Source organism: Dama dama, chromosome 8 (assembly GCF_033118175.1).
Source record: "Dama dama isolate Ldn47 chromosome 8, ASM3311817v1, whole genome shotgun sequence".
NCBI lineage: Eukaryota > Metazoa > Chordata > Mammalia > Artiodactyla > Cervidae > Dama > Dama dama.
Window position 1 is genome coordinate 2,913,896 of NC_083688.1, and position 23,605 is coordinate 2,937,500.

Genomic DNA, 23,605 nt, shown 5'->3' on the forward strand with positions numbered 1-23,605 from the left:
ACCACCACCATCTGTAACATCCAGTCTGCCCGTAGCTTGAAGGGCACAGAAGGGAAGAGGCCCAGGAAAGCCCCGAGTCTAGAGTCTCAGAAGAGCCACTCACACCTCCCCTCCTGTCCCCCAAACACCCGGGGTCTGGTTGGGGACCGTGGGCGGGGGTGGGCACAGTCTGGACGGCCCCTTCGTGAGGCCTCTCACGGGCAGGCTCTGCGCATGCTGTGACTGACAGGGTCTCTAATGAACCTTAATTGTGAGCACGACGGGCCCAGGAAGCCAGCAACAGATGTGGCAAAGGGGCAACCACAAGCCGTCCGACTAATGAATAAGAAGTGTCCGGCCTGATGAGGGCCACTGACCCACAAAGAGAGGAGGGTGGGGTCGCCGCTCAGCCCTGCGCCGTTTCTGGCTCTGACTCCTTCCTGCGAGGGTGAGGAAGCCCCTCGCCTGCCGTCCCCCAACAGAAAGGCCGGGGCGGTGCGCCACTGGGCACCGGGGGGTGGGGGGGGCGCAGTCGCGGCCTGGACGTGGGGACCACGTGCGCGTTACCACGGACAGATGCGCCTCCGACGGCATCTCGGCTTAGAACTACGGAAGCCCGAACTGGACGCCCTTTCAACGCGGGAAGGTGAAGGCCACACCCTGTGAAGACTGCCCAGCATCCTGCTGGTGCTAACGACCACGACAGTATCTGCACTTAGTCCGCGTCTGCTGGTGACCTGCGCTGACAGGAGAAGGCTCCTCGGGGGAGCTGTGGGGCAGAGCAGGCGGGGAGGGGTGTCTAACCCTGCTGCTTGCTGATCCACCGCGAGGCTCTGACCAGCTCAGCAGAGCTTCCAGTTTCTTCATTTGTAAAACAGGGCTCTCAACAGTCTGTTCCAACACCATAGTTCAAAGGCATCAACTCTTTTTAGTGCTCAGCTTTCTTTTTTGTGGTGTTGGAGAAGACTCTTGAGAGTCCCTTGGATGGCAAGGAGATGCAACCAGTCCATTCTAAAGGATATCAGACCTGAATATTCATTGGAAGGACTGATGCTGAAGCTGAAACTGCAGTACTTTGGCCACCTGATGTGAAGAACTGACTCATCTGAAAAGACCCTGATGCTGGGAAAGATTGAAGGTGGGAGGAGAAGGGGACAACAGAGGATGAGATGCTTGGATGGCATCACCAACTCAATGGACATGAGTTTGAGTAAACTGTGGGAGTTGGTGATGGACAGGGAGGCTGGCGTGCTGTGGTTCATGGGGTCGCAAAGAGTCGGACACGACTGAGCGACTGCACTGACTGAAAATGGGGCTAGAGAAGACTGGCTGTGTGGTCAGTGGGAAAGGCATCCTGAGCCGCCTCTGGCATCTGACGGTTATCGAGTAAAGCCAGAAGACCAGCGCGGTGTTTATTCGCTTGCCCTTGACCACATCACAATTACACCAGCCGGGGGGACCTCGGAACCCCACTCAGGCCCTTGAGGCCAGGCACTGTGCTAGAGCTTTCCACTCGCCATCTCCAGCCATCTCCAGTTCTCAAGATCCCTGTCGTCAGACTCGTCTCCTAGACGGGGAACTCAAGACTCTGAGGACATGCCGCTAAGCTGTGACGGAGATGAGGGTGGAGTGTGGCTGGGCCTTCAGAGTGCACAGTGCTCAAATGACTCACACCCCACTGCTCACACTAGGAGCTGCCCTGAAAACATCTAACCAAGAATTTTACAGAACCCTGACCTCCAAGTATATGCAAAAAAAAAGGGATACTTTAACCTGGCAAACAGGGGTGTGGGTGGGGCACGGGGAAGGGAACCACTAAATAACCTGTCTCTAAGAAAAGTGCAAAATAAACAGGCGCTGTTTCCAGCCCACCCCCGAAACTCCACTCCTTGGCTGATGACGCACGTGTTGGGGGGTGTGAACAGGCAGGAGTCAGTGAGAGGCTGAAAGAGCCCCCCCATCTCGAGCAGCAGCCTCGGGGGGGCTCCGAGGGGCCACCAGCCACACAGCAGAGGACCACTGCTGGCTGCCTGCCAAAGGCCCTCGGGGTGGGACTGGGGGGGGGGTCTCAGGCTGGAGAGCAGGTGCCTGGGGTCACACTGGCCGCCTGGACGAGGCAGAGAAAGGTCAGACAGGGGTTCAAGCCAGGGGCATGAGACAAGCAGTCCCGATGAGCTGCGAGAGCGAAGGGAACGAGAGGCGGGAGAAGGCAGGAGGCCGGAAGCACAAAGGGACCCCAAGGGCTCAGCGCTCACAGCTGGCCTGCCCCGGGGGTCAGATACCGTTATAGGTGTGTTCCTGGGCGGCACCCCTGGGGCAGAGGCCACAGGGTCAAATGACCTGGATCCTCCTTGCATGCTGAGATCAACCTTAAAACCCCTCTCTGCCTTGTTGGACAATCCAACTACTGTTGAGGGTTCCCGCCCCCAGGCTTCCAAAGGACTCTCAACGATGACCAACCAGGAGCAGTTACGCGTCCCGGGAACTGGAGCCGGGAGGAGAACGGCTGCCAGAGCAGTGAGCAAGGGGGGCGGAAGAAACCTGACCACCCAGGGACCCCCCTCCCCAACCATCCAGGGCCCCCCCACTCCCAACCATCCAGGGCCCCCCACTCCCAACCATCCAGGGACCCCCCACTCCCAACCATCCAGGGACCCCCCACTCCCAACCATCCAGGGACCCCCGCCCCCGACCAGGGCAGACGGAGAAGCAAGTGTGCTCTCAGATCACTCCACCTCTGCAGAACGACAAACACTGTTACCAGTCATGAAACCACTCAGCCACGGTCTGACCCTGGCCTCCTCCACGGGCTTTGGAGGTATGGACAGCGGCGTTTCCCAGCTTTCTGTGCAGGGACCCCAACATGGGAGCCTGAGGAAGGTGGGGGAAGGGGCCACTGCACCTCCTCCCTTCCAGGCAAGACCAACCAAGGGCGCTGGATCGGAACATCCCTGCACCCTGAAGGTCAAGGCCCAGGCCGTCTCCACCTGTGAAAACAGCCAGGCAGGTTGCTTGGAACGTGAGTACGCAGCCCCCAGGCAGGCGGAATGTGGAGGTCAGCAAGTGGGTCCAAGGGAGCCAGTGAAGGAAGCAAAAGCCTCAGTGATACTTCTCAAGCACCTGCCTTTCTTGCACACGTCAGCGCTTCATGGAGACTCCCAGGTCCTCACGATGGCCCCAGGAATGCAGGCTCTTACTGCCACCTAGGATCCTGGAAGCAGCTCTGGGGGGTGAAGGAAGCTGCCTGCGGTCTCAGAGCTGGAAGGCGGCCGAGGCGGGCCCCAGGCCTGGCCAGCCTGGCTCTGCCGGATGGCGGGCGGCCAGCGAACATCGCTCGCTTCTCTCCAGAACCACGCTCCGGGGCGGGGCAGGCTACAGATGCACAGAGCTGAGGGACGTCGGGTGCCTCTTCTGCCGGCAGAGGGGGCCCTGATGTGTTCACGGGGATGTTCTTTCAGTTCCAGGTGCTCAGCCTGAGACCAGCCAGCTGCCACGTCAGAGGGGGAGCCGGAGACCCCTGCAGGTCACAGGGCGAGCTGGCGGCCCCCAAAAGCACAGCGCAGGCCTCTGGACAGCCAACAGGGCTTGCCCCACGGCCGCTGCGCTGTCTCCCTCCTATCGAACCAATTCAACGACAAGGAGAGCCACGAGGCTGCACCACAGGCTTGTGAAAGCTTCAAACATCACACGCAGGGCCGCTGCCCCAAAGGATCTAGAATCCAGGCCATCTCCCACGTTGGAGAAGGGGCTGGCAACCCACTCCAGTGTTCTTGCCTGGAGAATCCCATGGACAGAGGAGCCTGGCGGGCTACAGTCCACGGGGTCGCAAAGAGCCGGACACGCCTGAGCGACCAAGTGTACGTTACGAACCTTTCCAGGAAACCCGCATTCTCCACAGGGGGTGCGCGACAGTAAGCTGGAGAAATGGTGGGCTAAAGGGGTACGGGCTTTTCTTTCTCCATCTGTAGGACTTCTCAGAACCTTTAAACGTGGCGATGTGGAGAAGCTTCCAGAAGGTAATTAAGAGTTCTCACTGCGGGGGGCGACAGGGCGCGGCACCGCAGGACCCCGGGCTGCCTGGGCTCACGGCCTGGCGCCTCGGTCACCACCCGCCGACCTTGGCCAGGCTGCCGAAGCCCTGCTGCCGCTTCCCCCAGGTGGGGACGAGGACAGCAGCAACCTCAGGAGAGGCTTTCTGTAGAGTTAAGAAGATACATTCTCTGCCAGAAGCTACAAGCTATCTTTGGGTCTGTCCTCTGCCTTTTAACGTCACTTTGTTTAAACTTTAAAATTAAATTTGTACATTTCAAGCCTGTCACACTGGCATGAGCTTCCACACCTGGTGAAGGCCTTCCCCCCACTCCCAACACCAAGTATTACTGCTGTTTTCCCCCCGGTCCTCTCATGTTCATTTAATATTTGTTCCTTAGTCCATCAGGAGGGTGAGGACGCGCTGTGTAAGAGATATTTAGCTTGCTGTCCTTCAAAACAATTAGCTGTTTCAGCAATTTGACCGAACGATCAATTTGTTTCTCGCAGTGAAGCACGACTATCGCTCGTAACACACCCTAAGTCCCCACGTCCCGGGGCCTGTGCTGAGCTCTGAGCCGCCTCTGCTCTGGCCTTGCTGCCAGCCCGTGTGCTCGCGGCCCACCTGCCTCAAGGGGCGCCCGCTCCGGGGGGCCATGCGGTCCCACTGTCAGCCCTGGGATCTTGCCCTGCCGACCCCCGGCGTCATTTACACTCGAAGCGCTTTATGCCAGTGTGGACGCTGACTTTGGTACCTTCGATTAAAAAGCAGTCACTTTACTGACCTGTCCCTTTAGTTCCTGCAGGGCAAGAATTTGCTTTTCCTAAAAATTTTAGATGTTTTAGTAACTGAAAGAACAGGGTCAGACTATTTGGGTTTGGGCAGGATGTACACAGTGCTCTGTGTGTGTGTGTGTTGAGGTGGGGGCGTCTAAGAAAGTGTGTGCCTTAGCGCAGCTGTGTGTGTGTGTGTGTGTGTGTGTCTGTGTGTGTGCTGTGATGAGGGCATCTCCTATAGAAGCGTCCACCTTGGTGCAGTGGGCCCCGCAGCCAGCCCAGGCAGAATGGGGCAGCAGTTTCCTTGTGTTGTGTGTGTGTGTATCTATGTGTGTGTGTCTGTGTGTGTGTGTGTGTCTGTGTGTGTTTGTGTACTGTGGGCACAGCGGCCCCACAGCCAGCCCAGGCAGAATGGGGCAGCAGTTTCCTTGCTCATCCAAGCCTGCAGGGCCTTCACAGCAGAAGATAGATTCTAACGGTCTTTTTTTCCTGAGGTCCTTACCAGTTCTGTGGTGACTATCCGCCCCCATCACAAGTATCTTTTACAGTTTCACTGTAGAAGATGGTCTGGCCTTAGCAGGACATGTCACAAATGATCTGTTTTCCTTGTTAAAGGCAGTAGTTCAATGGACAACACACTCGAGTCAACAGCGGGGCCTGACTCTGCCGTCCCTGTGGCCACGGCTCAGGCCCCAGGCTCAGGGCGCTGGGACGCTCTCGGTTTCGTCTGTAAAAGGCGGTCCCCTCCCACCTGCTTCACAGAGCAGCTGTGAAACGAAATGCGTAACGGGAGACGCATTAACAACGAGGCCCTTCCATCAGGGCTCCTGACACTTGATGGATCTCCACTGTGGCAATTTATTTTCCTCTGTCATCGCTGAAAAAGATCTTATGATGAATGAAAAGAGGGGAGTCAAATTCTCAATCTGAGACCAAAGCAAAAAAAAATTTCCATCTTGCACTTTATAATCTAACAAAGCATACTACCAGGAGGCTGACACCAAAGCGGACGGGAGATTGCTACCTTTCAAGCCACTCAGCTCTGGAGAATTTCAAGCCCGTGGCCACAGCGGGAAACCTCTTCGCTGGAGTCTGCTCCTGAGCTCGGACCCCTCTGCTCCCCACGAACATGCCCACAAGCAAGCACGGGACCGCGTGCTTTTCTCCTTCAACTGGTTTCAAGTTTTAAGGGTCTGGACTGCTTGGTCAGGAGGCAATCCAGGCCATCCTGCACTGGATCAAACGAGGGTCTGTGAGTCTGCATGTAACAGAACTCATCAGAATTCCAAGCAACTTCCAGCCATCTATACGGGGGGATCAGAGGAGTGCCCCTAGGAAGCCCCATTTCCTCTTTCTAAGCAGATCACGCCATTTCGTCCTTGCTTAGCAGGCTGCCATCCTGACATCAGTCACCATCAGGTGGTGGGGTCCTCGACTCGGCAACAGGCTGGGGTCGTGAAAGGCCACCTCCACCCCCGTCTGGAGGGGCACCCTGGGTGGGGAACAGAGGGCCAATCCAGCACCCAGAGTCCGGGGTCTGCCTTCTCCCTCAGCCTTGCTTTCGTCACTACAGCTGCAGGCCATTCAACGAGAGAAAAACACTCGCATGAAAAGGCTCACCACAACTTTCCAAGGAATGGAGTTCATTAAAATCCTGTTGGAGGCCCTTGGCTGGAATGCTTTTTCCCCTTGTAAAACAGAACTGCAGCACCAGTCGCCTGTAGCTCACGGTAAGCTCAGAAACATCAGGCTGTGGAGGGGTCCCTGCAAGAGCACCGACTCTTCCGTTCTTTCCCCAGGGCCGGCTCCAGAGACAGCACCCGGCTGGGGAGAGAACGCTTCCTACAGACCCCATGACATATGCGAGAGTGGAAGCCCAGTGCCCTCACCTCCGACAGAAACCCACCAGGAGCTTGGCCAGGCACCAGTGGAGGCTGCCTCCCTGCCTCCTCCTTGCCTGCAGGGCTACAGAGCCCTGGCTCCAGGGTGCAAAGCCCCCTCCCCTCGGCTCCCGGGGGTACCCCGATTGCAGGGGAACCTACATGTGGTGGGGAGGCCCAGCCACAAGGCGCAGTCGAGCATCTCCTTGTGGGGTGTCCTACTTCCCGGAGCACCAACTGGACTCAAGAATTTGGTGAAGAAAGCATTCTTTTTATGTTAAAACATCTTGCATGTGGGCAAGTTATGAACTGGAATGCAATTTTTTTTTTTAAAAAAAAAAAGACAAAACAAAATTCTTTGCTAGAGGCGGCCACTTTTGGCTTTGCCCTCAAAACTCCAGAGGTATGTAAATATTTGCTCTCCTCAGGAATACTTTGTCGGGGAAACTTTGGGAAAAGAACCTAAGGGACGCTGAGAAGCGGGGGGAGAGGTGGCCCCAGCGAGGGAGAAGAGAGTGCCAAGCATCCTGAAGAGCCAAGACCGCTGTTACTCAGCAGCGAAGACAAACGACTGTGCCTCCTGGGGTGCGTGAGAGACAGGGAGCAAAGCTGGCGCAGCCAAGCCGTCCTCCTCCCAGAAAACCTCCCTGAGTTCCTCATTAAGCGTCGGCGCCGTGGAGCCAGGCCTTTCGGCTTGCACCCGCAGCACCCAGAATGGTGTCTGGCACCCAGGATGTCAGACGCTTACAGGAAGAACTCGGTTCCGCAACTCGGGACAGGCGTCCTCGGAGCTGATCAGCTGGTCAAGTCCAAAGGGGCGAGAAACTCCATCCAAAACCGTCCCTCAGCTCTCGGGTCCCTGCGTGTTTCCTTCCCCGTGACAGAGGAGCTGAGGGATACAGGCAGCACACTTCTTCCCGAGCTGCGCAGTGTCAGCTTCGCAGGGAGTGCTCGGGAAACGCTGACTGAACCCACTCCCCCTTCACCTACTAGGTCTAAGACCGCTTCAGAAAGAAGACGTGTTTAAATGCCGTCTTTGAAAGAAAGGAGGAAAGCATGCTGGCGTGAGACTGTTTTAAACAGTGACAATCACAGGGAACCCGGGGAGGCCTGGGCAGCCTTGGCCACAGATGGAGCAGATCACGCCTGGCCTTAAGGGTCCCAAAGGTGGCTCAGCTTCATCTCCTGGGGACAGAACTGAGTTTGATGCTCTCACGACACGCAGCTATCACTGAGAAAACCATTTCCAGATTTCACGGGTTCAACTATTAAAGACTGAAAACTAACAAAGTGTAGCAGAGGTCGGATAGATAATCAGTGATATTAATGACTGTTAAATAATAAGAGTAGCCTCAGTTTTAATCACAGAGGTGTGAGAGCTTGGCTCCAGGGTCCTGGCCAACACAAGCTGGAGGTCTCCACCCTCTGGCTCAAGAGGTACGCCCTGTGCAGGCCAGCCTTCTCATCTGCCGAGGGCGATCTTCCCGCGGACCTTGCGTGTCTGCAGGTGGCCCGTTTCTGGGAGCTGCTCGAACTGTAGGTACTGCTGAGGCTGCCCTTCTATTTCTGGAGGGCAGTTCTGGCTGCTAAAAAGAAATATGCTGAAATGAAAACCGATCAAGTTCTCAACTCCCTGGTCAGAGCATCGGGCCCTTGTACCTCTAACTCACAGACCGAGCGGGGATGGCTTGGGTGCTTTAACCCCTCCCTGGAGTAAATAAAGTCTGGGGACACCCAAAAGCTGGACCTTTGGGTGACGATAAGCAAAGGAGGGAGGAGGAATTAAAAAATGAAGCGACCGACATTTGCAAGCAAAGACGTTCCTGCTTGGTTACAGATTTAGGTCTATTTTTGGTTTGCTCTTAAAAAGGCAAAGGACGGCTAGCCTGCTGGGTGCCCATTTGCAGAAACAAACTCCTTCCTCAGCTCACGGCTCAAAATACACCCCAGTGGAGAGGTCTCGGCTCTTGCTGCCAGTGTGCAGAGTAAAGCCACAGAAGGTCAAAGTTGAGGAAGCCGAGGGAGCATCTTAACGGCATGTGATTCTTGGCCCACATGGACCTGCGGGTATTTCTGAAACAGCTTAACCATGGCTTTCGGCTGGCTTCACTCGCGCACAATGGGATTAATATGTAATAAAATGATGCTCTGGCCATCTGCAAAGGAAGGTCATTTCCCACCAATCAGAGCACGTATCATAATCCCAGGCAGCAAAAGCTCTGACGGTGGAAAGAAAAAAGCAAACCGACCTGGCACGATAAATCGGGCTGCCTTGGCCCAAAGCTGCCAGGCACCCTCCACATGTCTCTTTAATGCTGCTTGGGAATCAGGCCACCGGTGGACCGGATGGATTCCGGTACTTCCCTGGCTCCGACATCTAAGTGAGGCCATTCCCTTCATGGGCAGTGCTGGCAAATCCCAACATTCAGCCTTAAGAGCTGGAGGCTTTTCTTGAGAACAGCACCACCTCCCCGTCATTACTGGCGGCAGGTGAGCCGGAGAGGAAGGGCCGTGATGAGCGCCGGGCCGGGCCAGGCCGGGCCAACAGCAGCTCTGAGAACGTCTGCCTGATCCCAGATTACAGGGAACAAAGGCCTGGACACACGGATTCTAGACGGGCTCAAGACAGGGCGAGTCTCCTCAAATTACCGCTTTGAGGAGGAACTGAAACTGCAAGTGAACTTCAGGGCCACGGCGCTGCACCCAGCACAGACTGACTAATAAGAATGAAGGAATTCTGCTCGTCCAGTTAGAAAGAAAAAACAAAAACACAGAACAACACAGACAGGCCTGTCCCGCCCGGGAAAACGGAAGGAAAACAGCAGTGACGGAAGGTGAACATCCAAGGAAGCGACTTCCAGGACCTGCAAAACCTGCCCAAATGCCGAATCCATCATAGTGCACAGTAGGGGCCTCGGCCGCGTTTCTGAAGCATGTCAATAGGGTTTTAACGAGGCATGCCTCATCAGACCCTAATTCAGTGCACGGTCAGGCTCCATTTCCATTTCAACACTCATCACACTTCAAACTAAAAAGGGGCGGGGGACTTCCTTGGAGGTCCAGTGCTGGAGCCTTCACCTTCCACCGCAGGAGGGGGGACGGGTTCGACCCCTGGTCAGGGAGCTAGGATCCCACATGCCTTGAAGCCAAAAGACCAAAGCACAAAACAGAAGCAGTGTTGTAACAAACAGGTAAAGACTTAAAAAATGGTGCAAGTTTAAAAAAAAAAATTCATTTTTAAAAATAAAAGGCTGGCCCCTCACAGCTGGGCGAGGGGACAGAGGCGCCTCCCCAGTGCCCAGTGAAGCAGTGGACCAGAGTGAGCTGTGCATCCCAAGTGGCCATCCTGTAGAGAACAGTCTTCAAGTTTCTGGCTGTTTTTAATTACGTGGACTTTAAATGATTTTCCATAATACAGTCTATGTTTTAAATGTTGTAGATTAGTAATTATTTAACATTTCCCCCGTAAACAGGTAAGACAGACAGACAAGGAAGAAGCACCACGTTAAATCTGTGGCTCTGATATGAAGTAAAGGCACCCAGCACCAACCACCCTGCTTCTTCCTCAGAGTTTAAGTCATCCAACAAAGGAGAAGCGGTCCCGTGTACATTAGAGGGGTGTTGTGAAAATCAGCGCGTGCGTGCGTCAGCAGTGTCTGACTCTTTGAGACCCACAGACAGTAGTCCTCCAGGCTCCTCTGTCCGTGGAATTTTCCAGGCAAGAATACTGGGCTGGGTTGCCATTTTCCTCCTCCAGGGTGCCTTCCTGACGAAGGACTCGAACCTGGATCCGCAGGGTCTCCTGCACTGTAGGTGAATTCTTCACCTGCTGAGCCACCAGGAAGCCCACGCATAGCGTGAACGCAGACATAAAGAGGCCAAGGAGGACATCTCACGACTCTACTGAAAAGCTTAGTGATGAACCAGGTATTAACGATATACAGTTACGAGTTCACAAACAGTTGGAATACACTCAAGTCGCTTGCTCAGATGACGAAAGCTTATGATCTCTAAGGTTTGGCTGAGGGACCATTCCCAGCGGTTTGAATTTTAAAACTGCCCCTTTTCTCTTTGGAAAATTAGATGAAATAACACAACCAGTATCCAGCTCAGTCCTGGGGACGCGGACGTGCTCGCCAAACGTTAGCTGCTGGCCCCCGCCTCTGTCCCCTCTCCAGTCACATCCCACAGACAACGCTGCAGGTGGGACAACAGTGGCCCCTGACCGCGCCCTCTGGGTGCCGCTTCCTCCCCGTGGCCCAGCAGGGGCCTCACAGTGCGGGACCTCACCTGGGCCTCAGCGCCCTCTGCAAACTAACCCCCAGGCGGGGCGTCATCTGGCCAAGGTGAAGGGTGGCACGTGACTCACTCTTTCATTCACCATCAACGCTGCAATTTCCCTGCTGAGCCCAGGGAGAGCTGGTCTATACGGCTCAGGAACCCACTGACCAGGTTTCCACCAAAGCGGCTACACACTCATCTCTGCGACAGGGATGGGGGCGTCAGCACGACAGGACACAGCTGGAGGAAAACACTTCAGTTGCCATAAGAACAAAACAGCCTGCGGAACACCACGAAGACTCTACTGAGAAAACAATCTGCTCATCATTTCTGACTTCTATGTTTGGTCTGTTTCTAAAACACAGTAATAACTACATTGGCAAGCTGAATCGACACGTAGCCGGGCACGCCGTGACGCTCAGCGGAGGAGCAGCAGTGTGGCCTCCGGGCTGACCAGCTGAGGGGCCCGGTCCTACCCGTGGCTTCTGCCCACCCCCGGTTAGAGCTGGCCAGTTAGACCTCTCCAAGGAAAACAGGCCGCGCGGCACGGCCCAGCCTGCCTCGTGTGCTGCGACCCGACGGGACTGCCGAGAGTTAACCGAGGCCACGCCAGAGAAAGCGCTCGGGACAATGCACCGCCCACAAGGGACAGGACGTGGGGTGACGGTGACGATGCCACGTCAAATCCAAGCCCCCCGGTGACTTCCAAGGACACCTCCCACCCATCCAACTTCATGTTTTACCACTTCCCAACAAAGACCGTGTCTCTGACTCCCATTTCACACGCCCATCCAATGTCTGAGCCAATGTTTAAAAATTAGCATCTTTCACATAGAACTTCCCAATGTACGGCACTCCCAGAGAAATCTGAAAACAAGCCCCAGAGAATCAGAGCTCACAGGGCAAGAAGCAAAGGGCGCGCTGGGCAGACCTCGTCTGTACACGAAGGCCACCCTGACCAGGTGCCGGGTGTGGGACCCCTGATGCCAAGCACATGGGGAGTTTGCGTGCACTGCAATCCAGGCTTCTGTCCTTTCACACTCATCTGAAATGACTCACTGCCCGGCCAGGGCCTGCCACCGTTTCCGGCCACCTTTTCCCCGTTTCCATCACGAGCAGCTGGAATGGGCTTCCTCACCACAGCTCTCTTCCTGGAGAACGCTTCTCCTCCCTCCCTGAATTATTACACAGAAGAGGTAGCAAGCTCACAGTTCCACCCAGCAGCTTGCCTCTGTCCACACAGCTGCCTTTCTCTTGGGGTCTATGTCTCTATAAACTGACAAACAGCTCACAATGGACCTTGCGGACTGCTGGCAAGAGTTTTATCTGTGAGTGACCTGAGTCTCCTGCAATAATGTTCTTCCCTAGTAAAACTGTTCTGAATGCATACAATGGAGCTAAATATATCACTACAGCATATGAACAAGTTTTAAAGCTACTATCTTTAAAAGACATCTAACTGATGAGCAACAGCTGGCAACTGATCACCCCTCTGAGAAGCTGGGGGACACTGACAAGAACAGAGGCTGATCGGGGTACGCTCAGGTTGCCACCTGGGGCCAGACCTGCCGGCCAAGTGATCCAGCAACTCAGCTGGCTCTTGATCTTATCTGACTTCTTTTCATGATTTCTCACAGTTTTATAGGTTTTTTTTGAATACTTTGAACATTTTCAAATAACATTATGGTGCCAGTGAATCTCTGGCATCATTTTGAGACGAGTCATTCCATGAATGCATATATACATGAATAAACAAATACTTTTTAAAAAAATACACATATTTAATTACCTTGAAATCTCATTACAAAATCATCATTTTGTGATATCTCAGTTAACTATATACATATAATATTTTAAAAATAGTTTTACTAATCAAAGAAGAAATCTAAATAGAATTGCATTCCACTCCAATCAATACTGTCAGAAAATCCCAAAAGTTTCCACAGTGAAGTCATTTTTTATGATCTGGTGTTGAAATTGCATTGTTTCTTATGCTGAAGAGGAACAGATTTCTTTTTTTTTCCAGAGTTTTCAATACAGAAAGTATTTGTCTAAAAATGCTCCCCTCTGTATCATTTGTTCTCATACAAATAAATGTTTTAAAAACAGACGTGATGAGCTCTTTAAAAGCCCAGTTTTGCACTTTGTGTCATTTCGAGCTAGAAGTGAAGCCACTGGAGCACTTGGGAAGCTAGACTTTCGTCCTGCTTTGGCTGGAGAAACGTGCACAGCGGCAGAGAGCCTAGCACAGCCTGCAGCCAGGTCCTCCTGGGTGTGTGTGGCCTCTGCTTCCCCGGGCCTACCTGTAAATGTCTAGAAAGTGGAAACAAGGCATCAGGGGGAAGGGGGTAAGTAGTATTGACTTCAGAGCTCCTATCTTGGCTTTATGAAAACAGCCTGCACAGAAAGAATGACAGTCAGAGGAAACTCATCTCCTCTCCGGAGGAGCCTCTTAAGTCAGTGGTGGCGTCTAGCTGGAGAGGAGGCGTCTTGTGTGACTTGAACTCCGTGTGGAACAAGGTATATAAAGGCCTAGTACGGCCCCAGCCCCAAATGAAACCGTACAAACAAGGTACGTACCAGGTCGATCAGGTCACTGAGGTTTTTCTCGATTTGCTGTGGAGGCAGGCGCCTCATCAAGTCCAAGGCACAGTCCAGCTGCTGATCACTCTGCCAAGAGACAAACAGGAGTGTCTGAGTCATTCTGCCGATAGAAACACCAAACCCCCTTTTTCAAAGGCGCTCTGACAGCTGCAGCTTGCCCAGGTATCCTGAGAGCAGATAAGCCTGCAGCGGGCCCTCTGCCACGGCTCCTGGGTGGGAGACCGGCCGGGCCCTCCAGCACGGCAGCATCTGTCTCAAGTGGAGGATTCGAAAGGTAGTTATGTTTGCGGAAGGGGGCTGAGGAGTTCGGAAAGCTGCTCTGCTCAACACACGTGTCAAAGTCTCATGCACTTTCCTTCTCCACCTCGACAGACCGGCGGATACATGACTCCCAACTGGTTCTGCAGTGAGAAGGCTCAAGGAGCAGGTCACGCTTTGTTCTCTGCTATAACTTGGCCATGACAGTCAGGACATGTCACCAGGAGAGGTTCCCCGATGAGCTCCAAGCCAAGGACAAGAAAAGGGCAAAAAACAAGATGTGCGCCAATGTTTAAGAGCCACAGTCATTCATCCGAGGCTGGGCCTACCTTCCCAGGTGCCAGGCCCTTGCAAAACAGACCAAGACTGGAAACAGCTCCAGTCAAGAGCTCCCTCCCGCTGGCCAGGTGGACAAGGGCATAAACTGGGGTCGGTGCTCCGCAGGGCCAGAAGGACAAAGACTGCCCTCGCTCTCACACTCCTCTCTTTATTTAATATTCACACTGCACGGTTTCCCTGATGGCCCACTGGTAAAGAACCCACCTGCCAATGTAGGAGACACAGGTTCGATCCCTGATCGGGGAAGATTCCGCATGCCTCAGAGCAACTAAGCCCGGGAGCCGCAACTACTGAGCCCACGAGTCGCAATTATGAAGTCCTTGTGCTGAGAGCGTGCGCTCCACAACAGAGAGGCCACTGCGATGAGCAGCCCATGCAGCACAACTAGAGCAGCCCGCTCAGCAGTGAAGACCCAGCGCAGTCAAGAGATACACACACCGCATCAGGCACTGCAAATGAGCAAGAAGCCACGGAGGGAGGGAGGGAGGGAGGAGCTGAATGCGGGGTGAGGCCGGGGGAGTGCGAAGTGTTAACTCACTGCGCAGTGGGCTCTAACGCAGAAGGAAGCCAGGGCTCCGGAGGAGCAGCCAGAAGGAAGGTGAGACAGGCGGGCCTGGGAAGACGGTGACGACCACTGCATGCGATGCGAGCAAGTCCAAGTGAGGCAGGTGGGGCCCCCAACACAACCCACCAGAGGGCACCGTCTGATTTGCAACCTTAATCTGCTCTGCTCAGACCCACCTCAGGATCTCTGAAAGCCCTAAATCAACAAGCTCCAGAATCTTTATAAACTATACGAGGTAATCCTGGAAATGCTACATCTGACAGTAATAAAATATAAACTCTGAATCCGACCACCTGCACTTCCGTGTACATCAACCACAAACAGGCTGTGGGACAAAGACCCGCTTTATATCCACCCAGAGACAGAACGCGTATGCTCACCGAAGGCAGGTAATCGATACAGCATATACAGCAGGCTGTAAAAAAGAAAACAAAAACACAAAACCTGTCCCCTGGCTCAAGATGGTTATCAACGAGAATTTATTCTGAGACACGACAAACAGGCTATACTCTGCAGAGACAATCATACACTGCAGAAACCTTACTGCACTTGTTTGGCTCAGTGAAACTTCCCGGCGACCAGGTATTCCCCATGCGTCCTAGGCCTTCTATGCCAGCCAAGGCCACGGGACATGGGTCTTGCCCACCGACGTGGAAGACATTTTAGTACTTCTAGGGTCAAGAACACACACATGAACTGATTTGACGCTGCTGACTTATATTCGGTGCTCTGTTCTGCCTTTCATTAACTTAGGACCTTGGGCAATTTTCTTAACCTCCAGGGACATCTATTCATCCTGTGAAGGGGAATAAATGACACTACATTTAAAATGAAGCCAGGTGGCCAGAAGGGGGAGCTTTCAAGCACCAGCACACACCACCACTTACACACTCCAACAGGAAGAGAGGACCTCCCATTCCAGGAGGAGGAAAGATTTCTCATTGTCCAGCAGCAAGCCCAGCCCAGGGGAACATCACCACCCCGAACCCCCCAACTCTCCCCTTCCTCCAGGGGCCATTCCTTCGAAGCACCCCTTCTCAACGTCCTCCTTTTTCTCTATAAAGTAAGGTTCCTCCCCTTTGTTTGCTACACTTTGCTATTTTCTTCCTGAACTGTAATTCTTCGCAATTCCCAAATAAGTCCGTTCTGCTGGTAAAATAACCTGCTATTTTATTTTTAAAGGTTGATAATCCAAAAATGAGGATACTATCTACTTCACAGAGTTGTCAGGATGATTTAGAGAATACTTGTGAAATGCATAATACATACCAGTGCATGTTTGATTGGGAGTGTTTTTGTGTTATGTGCACAAATACATATTTCAATTTTCTAAAATATCCTAAAATATAAATATTTTATACCATGTGCCCCACTCAAGCCAACCCAGAAGTCCCCCCTACCGCTGTCAACAGAAGCTCGCTGCTCAGGACTCTGTAAGCAGCTCTGTGTTCCCTTGGCCACGCAGGAAGAGAAAACCCTGAATGAGTCAAGTCAGACTAGTTAAAAAGTGTAAACTAATGGGCCAAAGGCCTTAACAGATGTCTCATCAAAAAAGACACACGGATGGTAAACAGAAAAGATGCTCAACATCACACGTCGCCAGAGAAATACAAAGTAAAATGAGATACTATTACACATCCATTAGAATGGATGAAATCCAGAATTCTGTTAACACCAAAAGCTGAAAAGAACGTGGCATCACAGTTAACTCTGACTCGTTGCCGGAGGATGCGTACAATGGTGCAGCCACTTCCAAAGACAGCTCAGCAGTCTCTTACAAAACTCAACATGCTCTTAGCACACAACCCAGCAGTCACGCTGGAGATGACGGTTCTCACGAAAGCCTGCCCTCAACTGTCTATGGCAGCTTTGTTCATAATTGCCAAAGCTTGGAAGCAGCCAAGATGGCTTCAGAGGTGAGTGGATGAAGAAACTGCGTAACACATACAGACAATGGGATGTTATGACACCATGAAAGGACATGCAGGAGACAAATTCTGCACGCCCACTAAGTGGAAGAAGCTCATCTGAAAAGGCTACATGCCGTGTGAATCCAGCTATGACCTTTTGGAAAAGACAAAACTACAGAGACAATAAAAAAAAAAAAAATTAGTGGTTGCCAGGGGCTGGGAGAGAGGGATGAGAACAGCAGAGCACAGAGGAATTTCAGGGCAGTGAAACTATAATATATACTACATATAATACTATATATATAATGCTATATGTAATACTATATATAATGGAGATAATGGCAGCCACGTGTCACTCAGGGCCTCCCTGCTGGCTCAGTGGTAAAGAATCTGCCTACAAGGCAGGAGATGTGAGTTCGATCCCTGGGTCAGGAAGATCCCCTAGAGAAGGAAGTGGCAACCCACTCCAGTATTCTTGCCTGGGAGATCCCATGGACAGAGGAGCCTGGAGGGCTACAGTTTATGGGGGTTGCAAAGAGTTAGACAGGACTCAGTGAAAACACAACACACACACACACACACACACACACACACACACACACACACACACACGCTGACCAGCCTGCCTGCTGGTGGTGCTGTGTGCAGGCATCAGGGGGATATGTCATTTCAAATCTGTCCAAACCCACAGGATGTACAACCACCAAGAGTGAGCCTGAATGAAAACCATGGACTCTGAGTGATGATAATACAGGGCAGGTGCGTCAGCTCTGACTCTCGTGGGGGGATGCCGACAGCGGCAGAGGCCCAGGGTGCAGGGGAAATCGCTGCAGCTTCTGCTCACCTTTGCCGTGCACCTAAAACTGCTCTTTAAAAAAAATGAACTGGCGTTTCTCAACTGGGATTGACTCTGCCCTCCCCACAGCCCCTGGGAGACAAGAGGAACGTATGGAGACATTTTCGGTTGTCATCACTGTGCATGAGGGGACCTAACAGGATAGGGCCCAGGACGCTTCTGAACATCCTGCGTTGCACAGGAGAGACCCCGACGACCTGGCCCAACAGGTCGGCAAAGCCAAGCTGGAGAAACCGCGGCTTAAAAGAACTGTTCTGGGGAATTACAAACTCCCAGACTCTGGTTAAAGTGAAGAATCCGGAAAACTGCACACGCACAGAACATTTTATATACAATTCTAACTCACAGACTACCCATAACCCTACAACGTCTGGTCTTTGGAAACAGTCTCAACTAGATTTTAACAATATTCCTGAGAACAAGGGAAAGTTTTTAGATGTAAGTCGAGCTACACTGAATCTTTAATTCAGACATAATGGAAGTTCAGAAGGGATTAACTAGAAGCTGAGTATCTAGAAAAAGGAACAGTGTAACTTGGCCAGAAAAGGTCAACATGAAAAGACACAGTTTTCATGCTTCCAAGGAGCCTGTCCACATGCCCCCAACCGCGATGTGCTGACCACAGCGCTCACCCCCCAAGGTGAAGCACGAAGACTTCCCTTCTGGACAGTCCTCTGACCGTACTGAGTTTGAAGGCATTAAACTATTGCTGCAAAATGATCTAACTTGTATTTTGCATTAATCCTAACAATCTCAATAGGAAATACTCACTACAAATTTCTAAGGCTAAGGATGTCTAACTGTCATTAAATTAGTAAATGACTAAAAAGCTTCCCATAAAGCCAAGCAACATGGGAAAACTTAATGACAGCTTGCAAAAAAATTTTAAATTATAGTTAACTGGAGCCCTTTGCTTGGGAGTCATCCCAAATCCTTAGAGGTCCAAACAGGAAATAGCACAAGAGGATGAAGAAAACACGGCTAGTCCACAGCTACAAGCAGCAAGAGTGGCCTCAGAAACAGAATGAGCACGGGGCTGGGGAAGCAAGTCCCAGAGCACTACAGAGGGTGCAGCCACTTTCAGAAAGCTCCAAGCCCAGGATTACTGAACTCTCCATCATTTACACACACACACTTTAAACTAACACAGCAAGGCTTGCTTTCTCATTTGCCAAGACAAGGGAATGATAAATACAAAATTCGGAAGAGAGAGAAAAAGCCAGGAGAGAAAAATAAAACTTGACATTCATCGAGGTCCTGCATGAAATAATGGATTCAAGGATATTCATAATATCAGGATGCTTAAACTTACATATATGTCAGTATGGTCCTTGACAGCTATCACGGATCTAAATATTTCTGAGCTGATGTGTGTACCGTGTAAGCCTGGGGTCCAGGTTCAGACTTTTGCATGTGGCTGTCCAATTTCCCCAACTCCATTCAGTGAAGAGACTACTCCCATTGTATATTCATTCTTGACTCCTCTATGCAAAGTGAATTGACCATATATGCATGGGTTGATTTCTGAGTTCTCTTTTTTATTATCACTGTTTCATTTCACTTAATATTTTTTAAAGGTAACAGGGGGAAAAAAAAAAAAAAAAAGAGCAACCAAGGACAGGCCCTGGGATTAAGGAGCTCGAAGTCTAAAGCCTGAGGAGGAGGGGAGGAAGGAAGGTGTTCTTGCATGGAACCTACCCCACCCCGCGTCAACCCTGCTCTGACTCCAGAGCCAGGACAGGGCGCTGAGCGCCTCGCCTTTGCCCAGGGCACGGAGGGACGTGGGTGCGATCCCTTCACAACCACCACCTGGGTAACCACAGCAGCTTGGCAGGAAGCAGGTAGGGAGCTCTGCGACGCCTTTTTGATCTCCCCTCAGGGCAGGAGCTCAAGACCTCTTGGGGCTTTCGCCTCCAGCCCTTAGTGTGGGGTCAGGAGAGCTCTGCTTTTGTCTTAGCCGCATGGCCTGGGATCTGGGGGGAGAATTCTAAGATTCCTTCTAGTGGGCTGCGCACCATCCCCAGGGTAAGAGCAGATGCGCCCACTGCACCCGCCCTGCCCTTCAACAGCCCCTGCAGGCCCGCAAACTAGGCTTCAGCTCCACAACCGAGTCTTGAGTGCCCTGAACCAGCCACAGGGAATGAAACCTAGTCCCGACCCTCGAGGAACCAGCCAGAGAAGAGCACTGGATCACGAGGCGAGTGTGAGGTCCACGACAAGGGGACACAGGGGCTGCAGAGACGAGGCAGCTCACGGTACCCTGTGTGCACACATGTGTACTTCGTCATGAACCAATCCTTTTCCTAGGCTTTCCAGGCTATTTATTCTGTGCACTGTCACCCCATGACCAAGGGTTCTCCACAAGATGGTTCCTTCGAAATCCTATCTGGTCCTAGACACACTTCCCTTTCATCAAAGGAGCTTTCCCAGCTCCCCCTTCCACTGGTGGCATTTTCCAGGCTGAAAGGTAAAAAGGACAAGAATGACCATTTCGCATCACTCTCTGGAATTCTTTACCCGTTCAATTAGCTGTTTAATAATTTGAGTGTTTCCGAGGTGACAAGCACTACTTCTGACACTGAACGGTGGACAAGGTCCCTGTCTCCAGGAGCTTACAGTGCAGCCAAAATCCACACAGACGACGACGGCATACAGAGGGGACAGCCACCCCGCTTTACCCTGGTGAGACTCGAGGCGTTGGTTTACATCCGTGGCTGTGTTTTTTCAGAATCAACAGTGAGAGCATGTTTTCACTCTCTGCCAGTTTCTCACACGACTTGAAGAAACACATGAACTGCTTAAAATCACCTTATGACAAGTAAAACAACTGCTAATACAGACTAGAACAGTTTTTCAGGACAGCAAGTCAAATAAAACACTACAGCTGAAGAGATCTTCTGTGGGATTTTCAGGCCCTGGGTGGTGCCGCCAAGCATTTGCTCACAGTGGAACCTGGCCGGCTGCAGGAACTCCAAGGGCAAAGACTAATTCGGAAATCATTAGCAACAACGCTCCACCTCCCAGTGGGGGTGCAGAGAGCGGGACGTGTCCTAAACAGGATAAGCTCAAAGCTTAATGCAGTAAACGCCTCTATCCACAAGAATGAGAAACCCTGGAGTAAACATGCATATGAGCGGTGCCGGGAACCACCAAAGACTCCTCAGAAAGCGGGGAGGGTGTCCATGACCGGTCATCACTGGCCGAGCAAGGGTGCCCCGGGCCAACGCGGAGACCATGGGTGCAGCAAGCGGAGGAGAGGCTGGGAGGGGTGTGGCCCGGCCCGGAGGAGCGAGGGGTCAGGCCGGCTTGGCCCAAACCCCAGAGGGCAGTGGTTTTCTCAGCAGGCTCCAGGGAACAGATGGAACCTCAGTGCTCCCAGCAGCTTTGCGTTTGTCGACTTCCTAAGTACAGCTTCTGTGCCATTCTGCTTGGCCTTTAAAACTCCAAAACCTGCTCCTCCGGGAGGGATGAGGAGCCCCCAAAGCCTTCCCCACAGAGGACTGAGAGGGAGGCTGTCGTGTCTTAGAGAACGAAGCAGGCAAGAGTTTCCAAAAGCCCGCCTGAACAAGCTCTCCCAGCCCCCGCCCCTCTTACAGCGTGCCTCGGCCATTCCTCCTGCCCCCAGCCCGCGGAATGGGGAGTTTTCTGACTCCTATGATCAGCGGGGCTGACCTCGGTCATTTCTGAGCCATTAAAGATCATTCATCCTCCTCGTTGCCTGCTCAACACTCAGGCCGGCAGCCGTGCTGTGAGGAGGAGCCGCCGGGCACAAGATGAAGATCGTCCACCTGAAGAGACCCGCAGGGGAGGGGAGGGCCCCGGGCAGCCCCCGGGGCTCCAGGCCTCCACAGCCAGACCCGCCCCGCCGAGGTTCTCCTGAATTTCTGGCCCCTGGAACCAATGGAGATAACGTGTGACTGCTGCTCTTTGCAGTCACCAGGTTCTGGAGTGGTTCTGTGAGACGGCAACAGTAACTGACGCAGGAGGCGGCCCGTGGTGCCTGCAGGGATGCAATGTGACCAGGGGTGGGGCTGGGCCTGGAGAGGACGGAAGGGCCACATTACGAGGCAGGACAGACAGGTCAGGGAACCTACTAGAAACGAGGGGTCTGAGATGCCTGAGCTTTCCAGCAGGGCCCCTCTGCCCCCCAACCTGATGATGCCGCAGCCTCACCAGTGTGTGTGACTGTGCGCCCTTTTAAAACAGCGTCTGTAATTCCAAGGAAACGCAGGAACTTCAAACTGCTCTGCTCTCTGAGCAGAAGCCCCGCCTGGCCTGCTGCAGGGACTGGTTGAGCCCGATCTGTACTCAACAGCATCTGTCTATACATAAACAACCAGCCAAAGCTTCAAGGTCTTTATAGTTGGTTCTTAAATTCATCAAGTCCTTCCCTCGTTTACATTCCCAAGAGGCTAAGCAAATACTTCACAGACAACACAAAGGCCAACTTCGCTGGAGCCCAGGCTGATTTATTACAAGTTTATGGAGTCTAAGGGCACCGTGGTTTTTGTCTTGTATAATCTGTGACCCAACAGGCAACTCTGTTTAAAAGCTGAATCTGTTTTCTGCCATGTGGCCTGGGAACAATATGTGCCGGGGGCTAAGTGGGGAAGATGAGCAGGGCGGCCCGGCCAACCGCTCATCTGCAGGTCACTGGGAAACTGCACAGTTTGGATTAACAAGAAGAAAAAGTGTTTCCTTGCCCTGACTGAGTGCCCTCTGGTTGAATCTTTTGGGAGGGACGTGGTGATGACAGCGGATCCTGGAGGGCGGCGGCTCACCGACTGCACACAGGCCATCCCTGCGGATGGCATGCCTTCCCATGGAGAATTCCAAAACCCTACACCAAGCTCCGCAAAGCCACAGTGGAAGCCCATCTGGCGGACCAGGCCTCCCTCCGCCCTTCTGGGGGCCGCTGAGAATCTTCACTGCTGGGTCAAGCTCATCTTCAACATAAAATTAACCATTTCAAGGTGAAGCAGTTCAGTGCCTTGAGACAATGTTGTTTTGATCACCATGAAAACATAAACCCAAGTATCTGCTTAAAAAAAAAAAAATTCTGCCGGGGACTTCCCTGGCAGTCTAGTGAGTGGTTAAGGCTCTGTACTTCCAACATGGTGGGAGGGGGTGGATGGGTGAGTTCGATCCCTGGGCAGGGAACCAAGATCCCACATGCCAAGCGGCGCGGCCAAAAATAAATAAATAAAACTAAATTAAAATCTAAAAACAATAAAAGCTTTGCCAGGATCACAGGGATTTAGATCCAGATAGACTTTCCAAGTTCATCTAAGGCCTGACCCCTCATTTTACAGACAGATACTGAGGCTCAGAGGAAGCTGCGCAGGGTCCCACGGTCAGCAGCAGAACCAACACTTGCCCCGGGTCGCGTGGCGAGAGCATTCTCCCACACCCGGGCCATCTTTCCACTTGGCTCTGGCCCTGAGCCACCGCTGCGTGACGGGAGGCAGCGGCGCACGAGCTGAACGACTGAGACGCGGTCCCTGGCCGAGAGGGGCTGGTGAGCCAACGAGCAGGGCCAGAGCTGACCCGGCAGCCTCCTTCCCGACGCTTCCGGACAAGCAAGGCCCAGCTGGCCGTCTGCGTCCAGGTCAGGAAGCCTCGAACTCGCACCCCGGATTCACACAGGCCTCCTGTGTGAGGGGCTCAGCTCCCTCAGGTTCGGTCTCTGCAGCGGCTCCTGAGCCCACCCCGAGGCAGGAACGAACCAACTTTCCATTAATCCTGAGAGGGGGCTCCCTCTACAACACTTCTACACGGATGACAACGCATGAATGTGCTCAAACCGTTTCTCACCGGCAAAGGGACACCGTGAGGAGTGCCCATGCCTGGAACACGCTCTAGGTCTGCATTCTAAATTTCCCTACCTTTTCTGTCAGGCCACCAGCTACATTTCCTCCCCTCATCTGCTATGGGCTGGGAAATCAGAAGCCTGTTTGTCTTTAAAAAACAAACAAAACACAACAGGAAAAAACCCCAACTGTGAGAGAAGAAATAAGTTGCAGATTCAAACACTTGGGTCCAGAGTCACCGTCCCAGTTTGTGAGCACTCTGACAGCGTATGAAGCTATGGGGGTGTGTGTGTGCGTGTGTGTCGTGTGTGTGTGTG

General features: G+C 52.7%; 1 protein-coding gene across 1 annotated transcript in view; it reads right to left on the reverse strand.

The window, feature by feature from the left end:
• Nucleotides 1-23,605, reverse strand: part of CAPZB (capping actin protein of muscle Z-line subunit beta) — a 138,578-nt gene that overhangs the window by 56,004 nt on the left and 58,969 nt on the right. Inside the window, exon 2 of the mRNA XM_061148052.1 lies at nt 13,527-13,616. Coding sequence (XP_061004035.1) covers nt 13,527-13,616 — 90 coding nt within the window. The remainder of the gene's footprint in view (nt 1-13,526; nt 13,617-23,605) is intronic.